Source organism: Hyaena hyaena, unplaced genomic scaffold, assembly GCF_003009895.1.
Source record: "Hyaena hyaena isolate Hyena2069 unplaced genomic scaffold, ASM300989v1 scaffold_729, whole genome shotgun sequence".
Taxonomy (NCBI): Eukaryota; Metazoa; Chordata; class Mammalia; order Carnivora; family Hyaenidae; genus Hyaena; species Hyaena hyaena.
In genome coordinates this window covers 661,095-682,439 of record NW_024081361.1, presented here as the reverse complement: position 1 = coordinate 682,439, position 21,345 = coordinate 661,095, and the positions used below count along the sequence as shown (strand labels likewise).

The window sequence follows — 21,345 nt, the reverse complement described above, 5'->3', positions numbered from 1 at the left end:
TAAGTAATGTGGTGGTATTTACTACTTAAGAGTGTGTATATATGGCCACCAAATTCACTTTTGGGACTCTTATCTTAGGATTAAAAAAAAATATCTATGTATCTATATCTAGATCTATATATATATCAAAATGTAAGGATATGTGTTCAAGGATGTTTATTGCAACATTGCTTGCAGTATTAAAAATCCATAAACAACCTTTATAACCAATAGGAGACCTTGAGTAGATTATGGTATATATATGCTTTATGAAGTATTATGTAGCTATTAAAAAGAATGAAATCTGTATCTTAACTGGATGTGCCTGTGTTATATTAAGTAGAAAAGAATCAAGAGGTATTGTATTATCCCACTTTTAAAAAAATAAACAGGGGGCATCAGTGTATCTATTGATCAAGTATATGAATAGATAGATGTTTGCCTATTGGGTGTGATTATAGGTAACTACATGTGCACTGCCAGGCTGCTAACCTTGGCTACCAAGAGGGGATAAAACTGATTAGGATGTGTTTTTACAGAGCTAGGAAACGTAACTCTTCTTATATTATAGTTTCATATTGTTTTACCTGTTATTAAACCATATATGACTTTTGGTAATTAAAACAACTAATAAAACTTAAAGAAAAAGTGCAGATAAAAATAATAAATTAAAACACCCAAACCTTATAATACGGATTTGTTAATGCCTTGGTATATTTAAAATATATAAAATTGGGTTCCTGCTCCACATACAGTTTTGTAACCTGTTTTAAATTTTTTTCATAATGGACTATCAAGGAAGTAATTTTTTATACACAGTGTCATTTGTCACAGATGAATTCTTTTTCTAATTTAGGCTATTTGCAGTTTGTGTCATTACAAAGTGTTGTAGCTGTATAGTCTACCAGGAAAATAATTACTATCACATCTTTAATTTTTCCTTGAAATAGATTCCTAGAAGCAGAATTGATGATTCCAAGCTTTTGCGTTTTTTAAAAAGCTTTTTGAGGGGCACCTGGGTAGCTCAGTCATTTAGTGTCTGACTCTTGATTTCAGCTCAGATCATGATCTCACGGTTTCATGAGATCAAGCCCTGCATCACGCTCTGCACTGACCACACAGAGCCTGCTTGGGATTCTCTCTCTCCTTCTGTCTCTGCCCCTTCCCCACTCATGCTCTTTCTCTCTCAAAATAAATAAATAAAACTTAAAATAAAATAGAAAGCTTATTGATACATGTCAAATATTCAGAATTTTTCTGTCACATTACCCTTCTTTTAGCAGTGTATGAGAAGGAGTTCCTCTACATCTTTATAGTACAAGATATTAGTTATTATTTAGCCTTTGTAAATTTGATGTAAAATTTACTTTTTTTTAATTAAAAAAATTTTTTAGTGTTTATTGTTGAGAGAGACAGAGACAGAGCACAAGTCGGGGAGAGGCAGAGAGAGAGGGAGACACAGAATTGGAAGCAGGATCCAGGCTCTGAGCTGTCAGGACAGAGCCCAACACAGGGCTTGAACTCATGAGCTGTGAGATCATGACCTGAGCTGAAGTTGGATGCCTAACTCACTGAGCCACCCAGGCGCCCCCAAAATTTGCTTTAATTAGTGTACTTAAGATCAGTGTTTCTCAAGATTTTTGGCCTTAGAATCAATCCCTTTACACTCCTAAAAATTATTGAGGACACCATACAGCCTTTGTATATGTGAGTTATATTTATCGATATTTACTGAATTAGAAGTTAAAACTGAGAAATTTTTAAAAGGCTAATGCATTTAAAGATGACAACAAGTCACTACATGTTAACATGTTCTTTTTATGAAAAATAGCTATGTTTTCCCAGAGAAAAGAAATATAACGGGAAGAGCAGCATTATTTTACATTGTTTGGCAAATCTTAATGTGTGATTTGCTGGAAGACAGCTAGATTCTCCTGTCTACTTCTGCATTCAATGTGTCGTAATATGTGGTTTTGATTAGTAGATAAAAATATGGCCTTACACATTTGTAGTTGGAAAAGGGAGGAATATTTTACTAGTTTTTAAGAAATAATTATGGATATTCTTACTTGATTCTACACCAAAATTTCATAAGCGGTAGTTTCTTTTCTTCTTCTTTTTTAAGTTTTTGCAATTTTTTTAAATGTTTATTTTTGAGAGAGAGCAGGAGAGGAGGGGACCCAGGATGGGAAGCAGGCTCTGCGCTGACAACAGCAAGCCCAATGTAGGGCTCAAACTCTGTTGTTGAGATCTTGACCTGAGCTAAAGTTGGACGCGCAACCGTCCAACTGAGCCACTGAGAAGAGGTGCCCTCTTTTTTTTTTTTTATGTTTATTTGTTTTGAGAGAGAGAGAGAAGGAATGCGCGCGCGCGAGCGTGCAAGTGGAGGGAGGGGCAGGGAGGGAGAGAGAATCCCAAGCAGGTTCCATGCTGTCAGCGCACAGCCCGACTCAGGGCTCTCATGACCTGAGCCAAAGGCAAGGGTTAGATGGTTAACTGACTGAGCCACCCAGGCACCCCCAACAAGTGGTAGGTTTTTAAAGATTAGTTGCAGTGTGGAATGTGAAGCCATAAGAAGGATTTTTTTGCAAACCATTACATTAAAATCCATTGATTTACTGTGTACTTTGAATAGATCTTTTTACCCATGCATGAGTTTGTAATATCATGGGTTGGTCATTTGGATCAGTTTACCAAGTTAAACATATGTTCCAAATGTTGATATATTTCATTATACAAAACTTAAAAATCACATTCATTAATACTCCCACCAGTATTATCAGAAAAATAGTTTACAGAGTTGTCAGACTCAGTGAAGACTTTAGGTTTTCAAAAAAAGAAAAACCAAGCTTTCGAGGGAAAATGTGAATTTCATAGTTGGCAGCAAATACTGTCCATTGTTTTCTTAGAAGTGGCAGTTTGACTGTGTTCATTTTAGAAAAAAATGACTGCCAGATATCCAAGTCTTAATAACTGTAGTTTGTCAGTCACTCTTTCAAGTAAAAATGGCGTTGGATGGAAAAAAAGCAGCTAGTTGAGGTCCCAGCCAAAACAGTGGTGTGTCTTCCTCAAGGCAGCCGCCATGGGTTCTTGGGACGGACGCAGAGGTGCTTTATGACTTCCCATTGAGTCACAAAGACTGTTGGAAAGATGTGTGCTCAAGAATTGAGATTTAATAAAATGGACAGTCTTTAATGTACAAGTCTTTGTCAAAGATATTCTTAAAACTGTTGTTTTTGGCTTTTATTTCACTGCAAGTCACGGTGTGAAACCTGTAATGACTGCTAGTAAAGTTTGGTGCTATTGTTCTAATTCATGCTGAGGCGCCAGCAGCTTTATTCACTATGGTTTTGTTTTTTGTTTTTGTTCCTCCCCCCCACCCCCACTATCAGTGCAAATGTCAACATGGTGAAAAGAGCAAATGATGCTTTAGTATAATTTTGAAGGTAGTGTTGACCTAAGGAGCTCCCTAAGAGGGTCTCTGAGACCCCTGGGGATCTATGGACCATACTTGGGGTGAGAACTGCTATTTTTTTTTTTTTTTTTTGGTCTTGAAAGTCATGTTCTTTATTTATTTATTTATTTTTTTTACAAATAGTTTATTGTCAAATTAGTTTCCACATAACACTCAGTGCTCACCCCCACAAGTGTCCTCCTCCATGCCCATCTCCCCCTCCCCCGAGAACTGCTATTTTGAATTAATGGAGCTTTGAATGTTTGTTCATATGCTTTTTGGACACTTATATGTCTTGTTCTTTTTTAACCTTTTCAGGGTTTTTTTCACTTATTTTCATGGAAGTGTTTTTCTTTTATTGATTTGGTAACAGTTTTTTATACATATTTCATATTTATTGCAAAACCTCTCCTCCTGCCCATTTGTTATTTTGCTTTTCAATGTCTATGACAATGATTTTGGAACTTAGGAGTTGAAATCCTGAATTGCATTTCTTTCTTTTGAATCAGGTTTATTGTTTTGCTTTATTTTGTTTTTTACTTGTGTAAGACTAAAAGAGTATGTAATATATTCACCCACATTTTCTTTTAGTCCTTTTATTGTCTTATTATTTACATTGCAGTCCTTTATTTGGAATTTATTAGGTATGAGTTTTGGGGCAAAGATCTAACTTTATTCCCAGATGTTTGCCTCTTATTCCACAATTGACCTATGTCGTCTTCTAAATATTGATTTATACTTTTGATTATCTGTGGTTGCTGACTTTTTTTAAGTTTTGAAACATACTATATTGTGTTTAGGGCTGGTTTTCTATCATTTTGAATTAAAAAAAAATTTATGTTTGTTTATTTTTGAGAGAGAGAGAGACAGAGTGTGAGCAGGGGAGGGGCAGAGAGAGAGGGAGACAGAATTTGAAGCAGGCTCCAGGCTCTGAGCTGTCAGCATGGAGCCCCATGTGGAGCTTGAACCCATGAACCGTAAGGTCATGGTCTGAGCCAGAGTTGGGCATGTAAGCTTAACTGACCGAGCCATGCAGGCATCCCTCTATCATTTTGAACAGAATGAAAACTCATAGAAAATGTATTGTCTTTTTTATTCAAGCATATTAGGAGCCTAGGTTTTCAAAACAAATGTTACTTTGGAGAAGAGAAATTGTAATGCACTGTTGTGACCAAGTACAGTTTGCATTTAATGTCAGCAAAGGATACTTAAAGAAAAATGCAGTCCTGTAATCAGCTTTTACAGTCTTGCCTGGGCTGGTTATCTCAGTTAGTTAAAACTAGTGATAATGAAGCCAAGATCAAAGGTTTGTTTTATTGGACAGTTAATTTCACAAGAGAAACACTTCCATCTTAGTACTTATGACTTAGATCTTGACTTTTTCAGAGAAGGTATAGGTGGCTTAGTAGATATTGCCATTAATTTTATAAAAACAGTAAAAGATTAGTCATGCCCTAATATTTGAAAGTGCCTTAAATGTAAATTTGTGTTTGAAAGACGCTGCCTTTCAGTATCCTGTCCTGAAGCTAATGCTATTGTGATTACTTGTTTTTTTTTACTGTGTTTTTCTTAATTTCTATTTTAGTAGAGAGAAAGTAACTTACTTTTTTTTTAAAATTTTTTAATGTTTTATTTATTTCTAGGAGAGAGAGAGAGCATGGGCAGGGGAGGGTCAGAGAGAGAGGGAGTCACAGACTGAAACAGGCTCCAGGCTCTGAGCTGGCAGTCAGCACAGAGCCCGACGCGGGGCTCGAACCCACAAACCGCGAGATCATGACCTAAGCGAAAGTCAGACGCTTAACCGACTAAGCCACCCAGGCGCCCCAGAAAGTAACTTACTTTTTAAGGTGACTTGACATTTTGGATAGTCATCTTGGAACTAGATTTGAGGTTTCTTTATGCCAGTGGCAGTGTATAATTTAATTTTAAGCATTATAATTTGCATTTTGATTAATCTTTTCTTAATTTCCCTATTTAGCACATATAAACTCATTTTAATTATAGAAGCAACGTGTAAGGTCCTTTTTAACATAAGTGTCTAATGAAGATGGTCTTTTGATTTTGGGGGGTTTAAGAAGGAAGACCACACTGGTTATGAAGGTATCTAAAGTCTCATAGTGATATGAGTAGGAAGACCACACTGGTTATGAAGGTATCTAAAGTCTCATAGTGATATGAGTATATTAAAGTTATGTATGTTAGGTTGTACAGCATCAGTATTTATCAAGGTATCTAAAGTCTCATAGCATTATGAGTATATTGATGTTATGTATGTTAGGCTATGTAACATCAGTATTAAGACCTTTTCAAGATATAAAACTTCTATAAAGGTAAAACATTTACGTTGGAAGCTAGTAATTATCCAATCATTAAAAACAGAAGTATTTAACAAAATAAGTGATTGTTCATACTGTATTTCTCTATTTTTCCCTCTAAACTTGTTTTTCAGAATGCCACAAATTGTGGCAGCTCTTGTTTAAAAGAATTAAAAGAAACCCCAAGCCACATCAGAAATAGATTATTGCCATCTTACCCTTCCCACTTCCTGCAGAGGGCACAAGCCAGGGAATGGCGCTGCCTGCTGGATGGCGTCCTCCTCCTCTGGAGCTGTTGGGAAAGGGCCCGAAGTGTCTGCCTTTGACAATTTATTCAAAAGCCCTTCTTTGTTGAAGTATAGAGTGATTTCACCAGTACCCTTTGATTTCCTTCCTACCTGAACATACATTAGCCTTCTGTTACCTACCATCTTGAATATGTTTTAGGTTTCTCTGGCATTGTGTATGTCAGAATGTATGATGTTTCATGTGTAATGTTTTGATACTTCAGAAATTCGACCTTTTGGGCAGAGGGGGGAGCTTAAACTCTCTGCTTATGCTGTTTCTACTCTGTGAAATGTCTGGCAAAAGAATTTCATCCTTGGAATATAGCTTTTTGTTATAATGTCATTATTTCAACCTGAGTGTCATATATTTGTTATTAGTATTTCTGTCAGAACAGGGATGAAACTCCTCAGGAGGCATTTAATGTACGCTGTGATAGTGTGTGCTATAGGCTTTTTGCATTACGCATTTTGGGGAGCTTTTTCCCCTAAGTTTTAAATAAGAATACATGTTCTCTAACTTGCAGTATTCTTCCGTCTGTCTCAGGGTTGGACTGGTCGGAAGAGAGCGGAGAGGACCCGGAGGACTCTGAGCAGGCGTCGCCATACCAGGTGGCATGGTCCATCCGAGAAACCCTCAGATATGAGAGACACACGTAAGTCTTCCTTTTTGTTTTTATTCTTTACCTCTGTTGTGGCCTGATCTTTCACTCTATATACTAATGTTTGTTTATTTCATTGGCTCTAGTTTTATGGTAATGGAGGTGAAATAGATTCCACCTGGGAAGAAATGTACTAGATTGTTTGAGGAGAGCTACTCTTCAGTTTTCTTGGGAAGTTTGTTTCTGTACCTTTCCCATTTATCACGGAAGGAACAAAGCATAGTAGAATTTAGAATGGGAAAGGGACCTTAGAGATTACCTAGTCTCATTTCCTCATTTTACAGGAGAGGAAACCAAGGCCCGGACAGGTTGAGGAACTTGCCTGTGGTCCTGGGGCTACTTGGAGTCCCACTGTCTGACTTGGCTGGATCTTCTCTGGCTCTGCTCTCATAGCAGCTGAAAAGCAGTGCTTTTTACTTTATCTGTCTTCACAAGATTGATCCATTCTTTAATATTTCTTAAGTGCTGAGTATTTATTTTTTATTTTTTTGTTTTATTTATTTATTTTTGAGAGAGAGAGAGGGAGAGTGCGCGCACATGCAGTCATGCAAGTGGGGGAGAGGGCCAGAGAGAGAAGGATACAGAATCCAAAACAGGCTCTAGGCTCCGAGCTGTCAGTGCAGAGCCCAACATGGGGCTCAAACCCATGAACCATGAGATCATGACCTGAGCTGAAACCAAGCTAATGTGCTAAAATGTTTTTCAAGATAATCTCACTAGAAGTTCTTGATATCTACCTTATGAGGAAGCTGTAGATTGATTAATGCACAGCCCCTTCCTGGATAGTGAGAAAGTTTGTTGTTTTAGGGGACTGCCTTAGGGATTTACTTGGTACAGTGCAGCATACTAAATAGATCCCTGTCTGTGGAGCCAAAGATGATTCTCAGACTCAGCTAATTATTATTATTATTATTATTTTAAGTATCGTGGCTTAAATAGATGTTTGGCAAGATAGAGGGGAGACTAGCTATCTGCCCCTGTCTGACTCCTAGAATTTCACGGTATCATTGTATGGACATATTTTCTCTAGGGTCTGGTTTTTTAGTTTATAGGCTTAAAATGAGATCTGTAAGTACACCCAGAAATAATTAGGCCTAGGAAGAGACTAATGCATAAACCAAAATGCCAGTTCAAATTGAGAAATAATCATTAAGTGGTACAAATGTTCACTAAGCCAAACTATGTGGGGAGCTTATTAGGGCCTGGAGCTAGAGCAAGGAGAACTAGTTGGATTTCTTGATGGCCAGTTGTCCTGGCCTCCCCAGCTCCCAGGTAGTATATTGGAGAATGCTGTACTTTCTTTTTTGTCTCAGAGGTTCCATTTTATGTTTCATTCAAGACTGCTTCCTTACCATGAGTATATTCTTTTTTTCAGCTAGAGTACAGTTGAACCCACACCTTTGTAGTTACAGATGCTATCCGTCATGCTTCCTAAGGTTCATGTTCATATCAGCTTAACTTGATTTGGGATATTTTGAATTAATTTTCCAAATTGCTGTAAATGTAAATGCTTAGCACAATACCTATACATGGGAAAGGATTGATTAATGGTAGTTAAGATTCCTGTTGGAATTCTCAAGATGACCTGAACATCAATATTGGGTATATTTGCTCTTGATTAGGAGTAAATATTGTTTCTGCCCTTTATTCTTTCTCTTTCTCTTTCTCTTTTTTTTCTCTTTCTCTTTCTCTTTCTTTTTCTTTTTTTTGAGAAACTGAGAGTGTGTGCAAGCAGGGGAGGGGCAGAGAGAGGGAGAGAGAGAGAATCCCAAGCAGGCTCTCACTGTCAGTATGGAGCCTGACACAGGCTGGAACTCACAAACCATGAGATCATGACCTCAGCTGAAACCAAGAGTCCGTCGCTTAACCAACTGAACCACCTGGGTGCCCCTGTTTCTGCCCTCTATTCTTGCAGAGTTTTCAGAATATTTCTGTTGTTTTAGACTTGTGACCATTGAGTTTTTCTTTATCTCTGTAGCATTTTACTTTCTCAGTCATTTCTGCTAACTGACGTACCATGATACTCTTTCCTTGGTTCTCCTTTTCCTTCATGATATTTGTCTTCTTTTTAAATTTTTTTTTTTGTTTGTTTTTTTATTTATTTCTAGGAGAGAGAAACAGCGTGAGCAGGGGAGGGTCAGAGAGAGAGGGAGGCACAGAATCTGAAACAGGCTCCAGGCTCTAAGCCGGCAGTCAGCACAGAGCCCGACGCGGGGCTCGAACCCACGAACCACGAGATCATGACCCAAGCGAAAGTCGGACACTTAACCGACTAAGCCACCCAGGCGCCCCTTGTCTTCTTTTTTTAAGCAGTCATCCTCACTTCTTGTCCAGCAGTCACTTTTATCTTTGCCCTTCATTCATTCATTCACTCACTCACTCACTCACTCAGCATATTCTTGCCGAACTCTTGTGCTCTGGGCATGGGGCACGCCATAGGGTCTCCCTTGGGTGGATCTTGGATTGGCCTGGTTTGCCATGCTTTCTTTGTCTGCATCTCTACGTCTGTATCTGCCACTGTGCCCTCTCATGGGGACCTTTGTCCTGTATTTAAACTACCCATAGAACAACTCTATTTCAGTTTCTTGTTGCAGCTACTGGTCATTTATTGTACCTTGTGGTTAAGTCCAGTAGAAAATGGAAAGCTGTAGAAAATCGGCTCGACCTAGCCTGTTCGTTGATCTTCAAGAAGTTTTGCCATTTAGAATTACTCAAAAGGTTTTTACCATTTATGGTTCATCAGTGAATTCATTGAGATTTTTGGAATTTTGGAAGGAAAACTGTCAGTGGTCTGATACCCATTCTCCACAACCCTCTCGCCTCCAAGAACCCTTTCATGAGTTTTCTTGCTACACTAGGATTATAGTTGAGGGAATTTTAGGGAGAAAGTTTGGCCTTGTTTTGTTTTGTTTTGTTCTGTTGAAAGACTTTAGTTTTGAAGTTTTATTTATTTTGAGAGGGAGAACACATTTGGGGGAGGAGCAGAGAGAGAGAGAAAGAGAGAATCTCAAACAGGTTCCACACTGTTCAGTGCAGAGCCTGATCAAGACCTGAGCCGAAATCAAGAGTTAGACACTTACCTGACTGAGCCACCCAGGCACCACTGTTTCATTTTCTTCAGTAAGCTCTATGCCCAATGTGGGGCTTGAATTCACAACCTGGGGAGATCAAGAGCCACATGCTACACCCATTGTGCCAGCCAGGGCACCCCTGAGTTTGTTTTGGGAACGATTTCTTGGTTACTTAGTCTGGCTGTAGATGCATGTGCTGAAAGAGTTGTCTCAGGCTGTTACTTAGGTCTCAAGAGCAGAAATAAGTGGGTATGTTAAATGTATTAAGGAACAGTAATTACCTAGTAACTGCTTACTTTTTCATATTCCTAATGTTGTCTATGATAGGAAACAGTTCTGAATTTTTTTTTTTTAATGTTTTTTATTTATTTCCAGGAGAGAGAGAGAGACAGCGTGAGCAGGGGAGGGTCAGAGAGAGAGGGAGTCACAGACCGAAACAGGCTCCAGGCTCTGAGCTGGCAGTCAGCACAGAGCCCGACGCGGGGCTCGAACCCACGAACCGCGAGGTCATGACCTAAGCGAAAGTCGGACGCTTAACCAACTAAGCCACCCAGGCGCCCCAGTTCTGAATTTTTAATGAGCACAATTTATTAGTCTTTTCTTTATGGTTAGTGTATTTGTGATCTGCATAAGAAATCATTGCTTACCCCACTGTCATAAAGCTATATATCTTCTGGAAACTTATTTTGCTGACAGTCTTTGTGGAATTTATTTTTGTATATTTTGTACATGATGTGAGGTAGTAAGAAGGACCAGTTTTTTTCCATGTGGATTTTCTGTTTAATCAGCATTGTTGATTGAAAACACTGTTATTGCGTTGGAGCCCTTGACACGTATGTGTATGTCTATGTGTGTATTTTCCTTTATCTTTTAAATGTTTATTTTGAGGGAGAGAGGAAGAGGGAGACAGAGCAGTTTCCGCGCTGTCACTGCAGAGCCTGACATGAGGCTCAAACTCATGAACCATGAGATGATGACCTAAGGCGAAATCCAGAGTCTGCCACACTGACCGAGTCACACAGGCGCCGCAGTCTTCCTTGGTTTCTAACACAGATACTTGTTACTGTACATTTCCCTCTACATGTGCTCTAATCACCGTTAATACAGTGCTGTTGTATTTAAGCAGCAGTTCTCTTTTAAAGAGATTTAAAAGAAAAATAACTCTTTTGCATTTATCCACATATTTACAATTTCTAGAGTTCTTTATTTTTTGAATAGTTCTATATTTCCATCTGATGTCATTTTCTTTCTGTATGAATGGTTTACTTCCCCTCTGGTAACCACTTGTTGGTTGTATTTATGCATTTGTTTCTGCTTTGTTTGTTTGGTTTTGTAAATTCCACATATAAGTGAAATCATATGGTATTTGTCTTCTCTGACTTACTTCACTTAGCATAATACCCTGTAGGTCCATCCATGTTTTTGGAAATGTGTGCCTTCATTTCTGAAAGATATTTTTGCTGGCATAAAATCCTAGGTTAACCGTTTTTTTTTTAGTACTTAAAGGTGTTGCTCACGTGGTTTGCATTATTTATGATTAGAAGTCAGCTGTCTTTCACATCTTCGGTCCAAGGAGCATTATGTATCTTTTTTTTCTCTGACTGCTCAGGTTTTTCTCTTTATGAGTAGTTTTTTTTTGTTGTTTTTTTTTTTTTTGAGTAGTTTTAAACCATTTGTGTAGTCTTCTTTTTCTTTTATTTTTCAATCTAATTTATTTTTTAAAAATTTACATCCAAGTTAGTTAACATATAGTGCAACAGTGATTTCAGGAGTAGATTCCTTAATGCCCCTCACCCATTTAGCCCTTCCCCCTCCCACAACCCCTCCAGTAACGCCTCTATTATTCTCCATATTTAAGAGTATATTATGTCTTGTCTCCCTCCCTGTTTTTATATTATTTTTGCTTCCCTTCTCTTATGTTCATCTGTTTTGTATCTTAAAAGTCCTCATATGAGTGAAGTCATATGATATGTCTTTCTCTGACTAATTTTGCTTAGCATAATGCCATCTAGTTCCATCCACATAGTTGCATATGGGAAGATTTCATTCTTTTTGATTGTCGAGTAATACTCCATTGTATGTATGTATATATATATATACACCACATCTTCTTTATCCATTCATCCATCAATGGACATTTGGGCTCTTTCCACACTTTGGCTATTGTTGATGGTGCTGCTATAAACATTGGGGTGCATGTGTCCCTTCAAAACAGCATCCCTGTATCCTTTGGATAAATACCAAGTAGGGCAGTTGCTGGGGCGTAGGGTAGTTCTATTTTTAATTTTTTGAGGAACCTCCATACTGTTTTCCAGAGTGGCTGCAACAGTTTGCATTCCCACCAGCAGTGCAAAACAGATCCTCTTTCTCCGCATCCTCGCCAACATCTTTTGTTTCCAGAGTTGTTAATGTTAGCCATTCTGACAGGTGTGAGGTGGTATCTCATTGTTGTTTTAATTTATATTTCCCTGATGATGAGTGATGTTGAGTATTTTTTCATGTGTTGGTTGGCCATCTGCATGTCTTCTCTGGAGAAGTGTCTATTCATGTCTTTTGCCCATTTCTTCACTGGATTATTTGTTTCTTGGCTGTTGAGTTTTGTAAGTTATTTATAGATTTTTGGATACTAACCCTTTATCTGATATGTCATTTGCAAATATCTTCTCCCATTCCATCGGCTGCCTTTTAGTTTTGATGATTGCTTCCCTCGATGTGCAGAAGCTTTTTAATTGATGAGGTCCTAGTAGTTCATTTTTGCTTTTGTTTCCCTGCTTCCAGAGATGTGTTGAGTAAGAAGGTGCTGCCGCTAAGGTCAAATAGGTTTTTGCCTACTTTCTCCTCAAGGATTTTGATGGCTTCCTGTCTTACATTTAAGTCTTTGATCCATCTTATTTTTGTGTGTAGTATAAGAAAGTGGTCCAGGTTCATTTTTCTGCATGTCACTGTCCAGTTTTCCAGCATCACTTGCTGAAGAGACTGTCCTTATTCCCATTGGATATTCTTTCCTGCTTTGTCAAAGATTTGTTGGCCATATGTTTGTGGGTTCACTTCTGGGTTCTCTATTCTGTTCCATTGTTCTGAGTGTCTGTTTTTTGTGCCATGTGTAGTTCATTTTCTTTATGTTTCTTGTGTTTGGGGTTCATTGACCTTTTGGATCTATATGTTTATAATTATCATGACACTTAGAAAAATTTTGGCCAGGTTTCTTCAGTTATTTTTCTTCCCCCTTCTATTTCAGAGACTTGTTATGCATATTTTAGGCTGCTTAAAATTATCCCACAGTTTACTGATGTTCTTTTCACTTTTTTTTTCCAGTCTGTTTTTTCCTCTCTCTGTTTCATTTTGGAAAGTTTCTATTGCAGTCTTCAGGTTCATTAATCTTTTCTTCTGTGGCACCTAATTAGCCATCAATCCCATTCAGTATACTTTTCATGTTAGATATTGTAGTTTTCATCTCTAGAAATTTGTTTTGGGTCTTAGTATTGTCCATGTCTCTCCTTGACACAGTCATAATGGTTCTACCTTCTCAAACATGTGAAATATAGTTATAATAACTGTTTGTCGATTCCTGCTTTACTAATTTGTGTCATCTGTATCATTTTTGGGCCTATTTTATTGATTGGTTTTCCTCCTACTTATGGGTCCTATTTTCCTGTTTCTTTGGATGCCTGATAATTTTTTAAGTTTTATTTATTTTGAGAGAGAAAGAGAGAGTGGGAGATGCGGAGGGAGAGCAAGAATCCCAAGCAGGCTCCACACTGTTAATACAGACTCCAATGCGGGGCTTGAATTCACAAACTATGATACCATGACCTGATCCAAAACCAAGAGTCCTACGCCCAAATCAACTGAGCCACCTAGGTGCCCCCTGGTAATTTTTCATTTGATGTCAAACATCATTAATTTTACTAATTTGATTCTGGTATTTTTGTCTTCTTTAAGATCTTTGGTTAGGGACATAATTAGGTTCCTTAGAAACAGCTTTTGAGGCTTGCTTTTTAAACTTTGTGAAATGGGGACACAGCAACCTTTAGTTTCGGGCTGATTTCACTCCACTACTGAGGCATATGCTCCTGAGTAGTCTGCCCCGTGCCCTCCATGTTGCAGGTTTTCCACTTGGGATACTGGGGACCCATGCTAACCCTAGTGCTGTGTGCGTTTCTGGGATTTTTTGGGTCCCTCTTCTCAGGTGGGTCTTTCCTGGTCTTGGTATTTTCGCACACTCCTTCATTGTTCGCTCCTCAAGTGAGGAGCTGAGGGAACTCCTCTGTAGATCTGCAGAGTGCTTCTCTCTGTGCACCTGTCTCCTCCCCAGTTCCCGGTCCCTGCTAAGTCCAGCATTTCATAGGTAGTTAGATGTGGGTGAGCACACCAAGTAAGTATCTTGTGTCTGAAATATCATTGTGAGGTATGGGCTAGGGAACAAATCTTTGTCTTCAGTATATAAGTTGATGTTGAAGTTATAAAAACAAATGAGAATTTCCATAAATAGAGCGAGGACTGGAAAGAGAAAAGAAGAAAATGGGGAAAATAATGAGTTTTCTTTTTCTTTTTTTTTTTTTTTTGCATAAGAGATGTATAGTGAGGTAGGATTGAGAAATGATTAAATAATTAACCCAGATTGGATATTTCTTTTTTATATGCTACTAGATTCAATTTGCTAATATTTTTTGCCTCTGTTATCATTAATAAGCTTTTCCTATAATTTTCCTTCAGTCATATTTGCCCTTATTTTTGGTGTCATATTTAGGGTAGCTTTATTAAAGGAGAATGTTCTCCTTTTCTGATGTCTGGAATATTTTGTGTGTAATTGGAATTAGGTTTTTTTGAATATTGATAGAACTCACAGTAAAACTGTTTAGGCTAGTTAATGAATATAGGTGTATCTCATATACACGTGTGCAGGGGAGGGGCAGAAAGAGAGGGAAACCGAGAATCCCAAGGAGGCTCTACACTGTCAGCAGAGCTGGTTATGGGGCTTGAACTTCTGAACCATGAGATCATGACCTGAGCTGAAATCAAGAGTCAAGAAGCTTAACTGACTAAGCCACCTAGGCACCCCTAGGTTTCTATATTTAGTAATAGTAGCTATACTTGTTTTCTTATTTCAGATACGTCATTTCTTTTCATTCTCCTAACAACCCTGGGAGCTAGGCAACCCAGCTCTCGCTCTCTCTCGCTCTCTAAACGTTTGTTCATTGATTCATTGATTCATTGATTCATTCATTTTTGAGAGAACACAGCAGGGGAGGGGCAGAGAGAGAGGGAGGGAGACAGAGAATCTAAAGCAGGCTCCACACTGTTAGTACAGAGGCTGATGCAGGGCTCGAACTCCCGAACCGTGAGATCGTGACCTGAGCCAAAGTTGGACGCTTAACCGACTGAACCACCCAGGTGCCCCAAGCAAGCTCTCTTTTATTTCACAGATAAGGAAGGAAAGTAACACATTGAGAATGCAGCAGGTGCCAGGCCTTGTCACTGTTAGTAAATGATGGACACTGGCCTTTCCCTGCCCAGTTTGCTACTCTTCTCCACAACCATGTGTGAAATACTAATGTCACAGCATGTTAGAAGTGGGAGGCATGTGGGAGATTTTCTGGTTCAGGACCATGGTAGGGATGGGCTGTGGACCCGTGCAGGTCTGCAAACTGCTGCTTACTGGTCCGCAACAAGACAAGCCTGGAAATTGCCAAGGAGCTTTGAATACTCTTATAATGCTGGAACATGCCTCGACATCCAGGTGCATCTCTCCATTGACTGTGAACTTGAGAACTGCTGATCCAGTCTATCCTCCCTGCTATAATTTAATGGAGTCTTTTCACGTAACAGCTTTGGCAAGTGATTATCTACCTGAGCTTTACTTTCCCGTTAAGACTTGTTGTTCTCCTCTCTTCTTTCTATTAATAGCCCTTCCATTCTCCTAGTTATGCAAGTTCAAAGTCATTGAGTCATTATTGACTTTCTTATCCTTCATATCCAGTCACCAAATTGAGTTAATTCTTTTATGATAATGGCCCTTATAAGTCTTGTTCTTTCTATTATCTCTGTGGCCTTTTACTTACAGTCACTCCCTCGTCCTTCAGTTGCTGGTTTTGGGCTATGAAATCTGTACTCTTTCCCTAACTGTGCTCCTGTTTATCATGTCCAACGGTTTTCTGCTGCTGCCTTTGATACCTCATCTGTACTTTAAATTCTTTACGTCTGAAATGGAATTTATTTCCTGCCCCAGAACTACTTTTGTTCCTGTGCTCTGGTCTTCGGTGATGGAAACTGCCTTGTGATGCTCGTCCCTTCCATCTCCCTGCCCCAGGTGACAAGGTCTGCCTTTTATACATGTGGGTCAGCTCTCCTCTTCTGCGGTCCTGCTGTGTCACCCGGCGTGGGCTCTTCTTACCTGTTACCTGGAGTTTCAGAATCCTTTCCTCCCTGCCTGTTCTCCCAGCCTCTTCCTCATTTCTGTCTGCTGATGGTGTAATCTTTCTCCCACCTGGCTGTTACCGCTACCTATTTTCTTCAAACTCTGCGAGTTTTTTCACTGCCCATAGAATAAAAGTGAAACTCTTTTTTTCTGGGGTTTAGTTCAGGTTCAGAAAGTTTACCGTTCCCGCCCTCACTGCCTGTGTACCCTACATTTTAGCCTAACCGAGCTCCTTGGTCCTTGCTGTTCCCCATCCTGTCCATCTTTTTTTTTTTTTTTTTTTAATGTTTTATTTATTTCTAGGAGAGAGAGGGAGCGTGAGCAGGGGAGGGTCAGAGAGAGAGGGAGTCACAGACTGAAACAGGCTCCAGGCCCTGAGCTGGCAGTCAGCACAGAGCCCGACGCGGGGCCCGAACCCACGAACCGCGAGATCATGACCTAAGCGTAAGCCACCCAGGCACCCCCATCCTGTCCATCTTTGAAGCCTGGCTTGTTTTCCTTTATCCTTGTGAGGTGCCCTTTTTCTTCTTTCTTTAAATTCTGCCCTTTCTTCATGGTTCAGTGCTGTTGTCATCTCCTCTATGAAGCCTCTGATCCAGGGGTGCCTGACTGGCACCAGGGGCGTCTGACTCTTGATTTTGGCTCAGGTCATGATCTCCGGGTTAATGAGATCGAGCCCCACCTCAGGCTTCTTGTTGATGGCACAGAGCCCACTTGGGATTCTCTCTCTCCCGCATTCCCCAAAATAAATAAAATGTTTGTAAACAAAAAACCGAAGCCTCTCACCCAGCATTCTTGCTAGTGAACTTCAGTAGCACTTGAGCCTTATCTGTTACCCTGTATGTCACGTATTGTTCTCTGCCTCATGTTAAGGATATTAATAGCACCTACTGGCTCAACTAGAGCTCCTGGGTGAAATCCTGCTGTGGGACTTCAGGGAACAATTCAGAATAGATTCCTAGGCCCCCTTCCATGGAAATTCTGGTTCAGTAGATCTAGAGTAGGTCTTGGGACCTCGAATTATGAAAAGTTCCTAGATTTTTCTAATTTAAGGTCAGATATTTGACTCATTGGTCAGCCTACCCCACGGTTTTAATTACCGATTGATCGTCTTGTCTAAACTGCATTGAGAACTGCTTACATTTTTTTCCCTCCTCCATAGTATTCAGCATAATAGATATATAGCAAATGTTGAATGTTGAATAAATGAAAAGACTGAAGATCCTTCACTTGATATATTTGTAGTAGAGACGATACTGAAGAGAACGTGTTTCTTAGGACTCACTTCTTAGACTGGAAATTTACCAAGTAGCTTCTTACGGGCTATTCTGAAGGGAAAGGGAATGATACCACTTAGGAAGTTAAGAGAAACCAAGCAGTGATTTACAGAAGATTAGTAAAATAATAGTCTGTAGTATCACATGCGTGCTGTTTAAAGAAGGTAAAATAACCCGGGTCAGTTTTCGAGTCTGGTGTATATTATACGTAACAGCAAAAAGTGAGATTACATTTGTTCCATAGAAAAGTGATCTTGTGACCCTTACCGGAGTAGACACTGCCCGCTAACCACGGCGCTCTTGTTGAACCTCGGTGTGGCCTCAGCATTATTTTCAAGGTAGCAGGCCAGCGGGGTCCACCATTCACTCAAAATTACCGCCGTGACAGAAAAAAACCTGTGCAACCCGTGCTGTGTGAAATGTTGTGTAGGATATCTCCTATGGTTCAAAAGGTAAAATAACAATTACCTTGGAATGGTTGTGATCCCTGCAATCAAGATTCTTTAAGTGCTTAGCAAGAAAAGGGTAGTTAAAACCAGCACACGTGAAGGGGCAGCTCCTCGACAAGGCGCTGCAGGAATTCGCTGCTCTATTTCTGGTATGACCTATCTTTTACGGAATTATGCTGAGTGTTTCCTCATAACTGCCGTGTCATGTACTGAGACTTCCAGTAAGCAAAGGTAAAGACATGATTGTCTTCCCAAGAACACCAGGTCACTTAAAATTTACAAGACACTGATGCATGAACTGTCAGACGGTGACATGCTAAGAAGGTTCTGAAAGCACTGGGTTGGTTGTCTCTGCTGCCTCATTTATGTCGAAATACTGTCCTTAACTTTCAGCTCTAGTGGAGCTCTGTCCTCTGATTTTGTGAGGCGTGCGCTCACCCGCCGCAGACCGTAGCCGCCGTCGGCCAGCGTCTCGGCCTGTTTTTGCCCTCTCTCCAGCGAGCCGCCCGGCTAACCAGGTTTCCCTTCTCTCCCTGCGCTTTCTAGGTCAGATGACGATGACACGGAGAGTAGGAGCTCCAGGGTGACCCAACTTTGCACTTACTTTCAGCAGAAATATAAGCACCTCTGCCGCCTGGAGCGGGCAGAGTCGCGGCAGAAGAAGTGCCGGCACACGTTTCGGAAAGCCTTGCTGCAGGCGGCCAGCCGAGAGCCGGAGTGCACCGGGCAGCTGCTGCAGGAGCTGCGGAGAGCCGCGCGCAGCCGAGCCAGGTCAGAGCCCGCGCGCGGCCCCGTCGCCCGGCGTGGGCGTGGAGCGGAGCCGCGGTGCGCGGGGGGCGTTGACACCGGAAACGCTGAGGCCTCGTGGCCTGTCCTGTTGCTCAGAGCTGTACCGGCGACAGAAGAGCACCCACCACCTGAGCTGACAGGGAAAGCGTTGCTGTGGCTCCGCCAGAGCGTGGTTAGAATTTGTTTAGCCACGTATTTCAGAGTGCCACCTGTCTTTGCAAAAATAACCATGGCTTAGAGATCTCCTGTGTTATTTAAAAGTAGGATTTATAGGGTTTTTTAATCATGAAAGGAGTATTTTACATATTTTACGTGTATTATTGTAAAATTTTCTTTCCCACATATTATATCTTCAAAATACTTTATTGCATTGCATTTGTTTTAGGGGGGAAAAAATCCTATCTATTTCTAGTCCAGGTATTTGCTTTGTAAATTTGAAAAATGTAGAAAACAAAAGGGGACATTTTCCATAATCTCACCATGCACAAAACAAAGAATGAGCTCTGCGAACACTTTGGTTGTTTCCTGCTAGTCTTTTTTTCTGCACTTGTGTACACACGTGTGTGTTTGTCTGTGTGTGAAGTCTCCAGGGAGCCATGCGTTTATATTAAAAAGCAAAGGGGCGCCTGGGTGGCTCAGTCGGTTAAGCTTTTGGCTTGGGCTCAGGTCATGATCTCACTGTTTGTGAGTTCGAGCCCCGCATGGGGATCTGTGCTGACAGCTCAGAGCCTAGAGGCTGCTTCAGATTCTGTCTCTCTCTCTCTCTCTGCTCCTCCCCTGCTCACCCTCTGTCTCTCTCTCAAAAATAAGTAATCATAAAAAATAAAAAATAAGAGAAAACAAAATTGAGACCATGCTATATGTATATTTTATTTCCTGTTTTTTTCCCCAATTAACATTGAATTATGACCATTTTCTCCTGATATTCTTTAAAACATGATTTTTAATGACTTCATAATTACTTTTTAGACTGCTTAAATTTTATGATGTGTTTAAGCAAAACCGGATCTGTACTATTTAAGAGTTATGTGTCCAGTTTTTCCCCTTAAAAATATATCATAGCCATACCCCTGTGTTCTTAAAAGTTAGTTTGAAAACATGATTTATAATGTATTTTTAAATGAAAATCCTTATTGGAAATTCAGCATAGAGCTATCTGATATATCAGTGAAGAAAGTATGGAATTATAATTTTGGAAATTAGTTCAGGTGGTGAAAACTTAAATCATAATTACTTAGGTTATGTACCTTTTGACATCACTAGCTAAATTGAATTAAAAGTTTCCAAAATATCTTCATATTTAATTAAGGAAATAATTTTTAAATTTAGAAGGCATAGTTTCTTATTGATTTTTATTATCTCACACTTTTTAATTATTTTTTTTTCAGATAACAACCTTGAGGCACACACACTTTTAGGAGTTTGTATACTAAAATATTAGCAGTGGCTATCTCTAGAGTGGGATTATTGATAAAGTTTGAAAAAATTTATAGTCTGTATATTCTGATTTGTCTGTAGTGCTCATAAGTCACTGAGGCAAAAGGGGTTTAAAACAAACAAAACTAAGAAAAATAACCTCTGCTTTTCAGCTACTGATTCTATTTCTTATGTACCTATATATTTTTTGATATTTCATTTTAGTGTTTGTATTTTGGTTTTCGTTATCTTTGCTATATAAAACAAACAAAAACCCCTACTTTTTAATGGCATCTATCCAAAAGATAACTATACCCTTCAGAGCTTTCTGCTTCCTGGCATATTTAGAATTGTTTGAAAGCCTGTACACCTATTTAATCAGCCTCCTTAATGATTGCTGCCCCCAGTGTTCTCCCTCCCTCACAGCTCCTGGTCCTCTGGGGCGGGGGTGGCCGTGTGTGGCTGTAACATCCATTACCTCTTATTAGTGTACTGACTTGGCTTTCTCCGAGAGAGATGCCCAAGTTCCGCTGTGTTTGGTCCCTCTGTTACATGTGCTTATTGGGCTCCGCTTCATTGTAGAATCGTGTACTAATATTTGTCAGTAATTTTTGTGAGGGCAGGAACAATGTACATTTTGTTCTTAAATCTCCAGTGTTGAACAAATGAATAGAATCAAACACGCCTGTTCTGTTTGTTGAAATAATTCACTTGGTTTGACATAGGCTTAAAATAATGCTATCTAACATTTATATAATGCTTGCAAGCATATCATTTCGGTAGAAACGTTCGTCTTGTCCAGCTTGAAGCAATCTGTATGTAGAACACTGTATACTTTGAATCGTGTATATTATTATGACCTTGTCAAAGATGTAAGGGACTGTACTTGGAGTCTGGGACAATTTAGTATTTGTGTAGAAAACTGTATTTATTTGAGTTTTAGCTGGCAGAATCAACCTTCCCCCCCTTTTTTTTTCCAAAAAATTTCCCAAACCACAGGTAGTGATGTTGTCTTAAAAACATCATGATACCTAAATATTACTAAACAAATATCAAGATGCCATTTGGTTATGTCACTAAGGATTAGTATTAGTACAAAGTCTATTGTCCAGGGCATCACTGATACTCATTTCACACTGAGCCATAGTCAGTTGTTGGTGATTGGTAACTTACTGTTTACGTTATATTTTAGGTTCACAAAAGTCAGCTGTCAGTTGGATAATACCCTCTA

The 21,345-nt window shown here is 39.6% G+C and overlaps 1 protein-coding gene across 2 annotated transcripts in view; it reads left to right on the top strand.

The window, feature by feature from the left end:
* The window catches only part of INO80D (INO80 complex subunit D), a 63,621-nt gene that overhangs the window by 26,532 nt on the left and 15,744 nt on the right, over nucleotides 1-21,345 (top strand). For both annotated transcript variants that reach the window (XM_039218014.1, XM_039218015.1), the window contains exons 5-6: nucleotides 6,580-6,688; nucleotides 18,456-18,680. In XM_039218014.1, coding sequence (XP_039073945.1) covers nucleotides 6,580-6,688; nucleotides 18,456-18,680 — 334 coding nt within the window. The remainder of the gene's footprint in view (nucleotides 1-6,579; nucleotides 6,689-18,455; nucleotides 18,681-21,345) is intronic.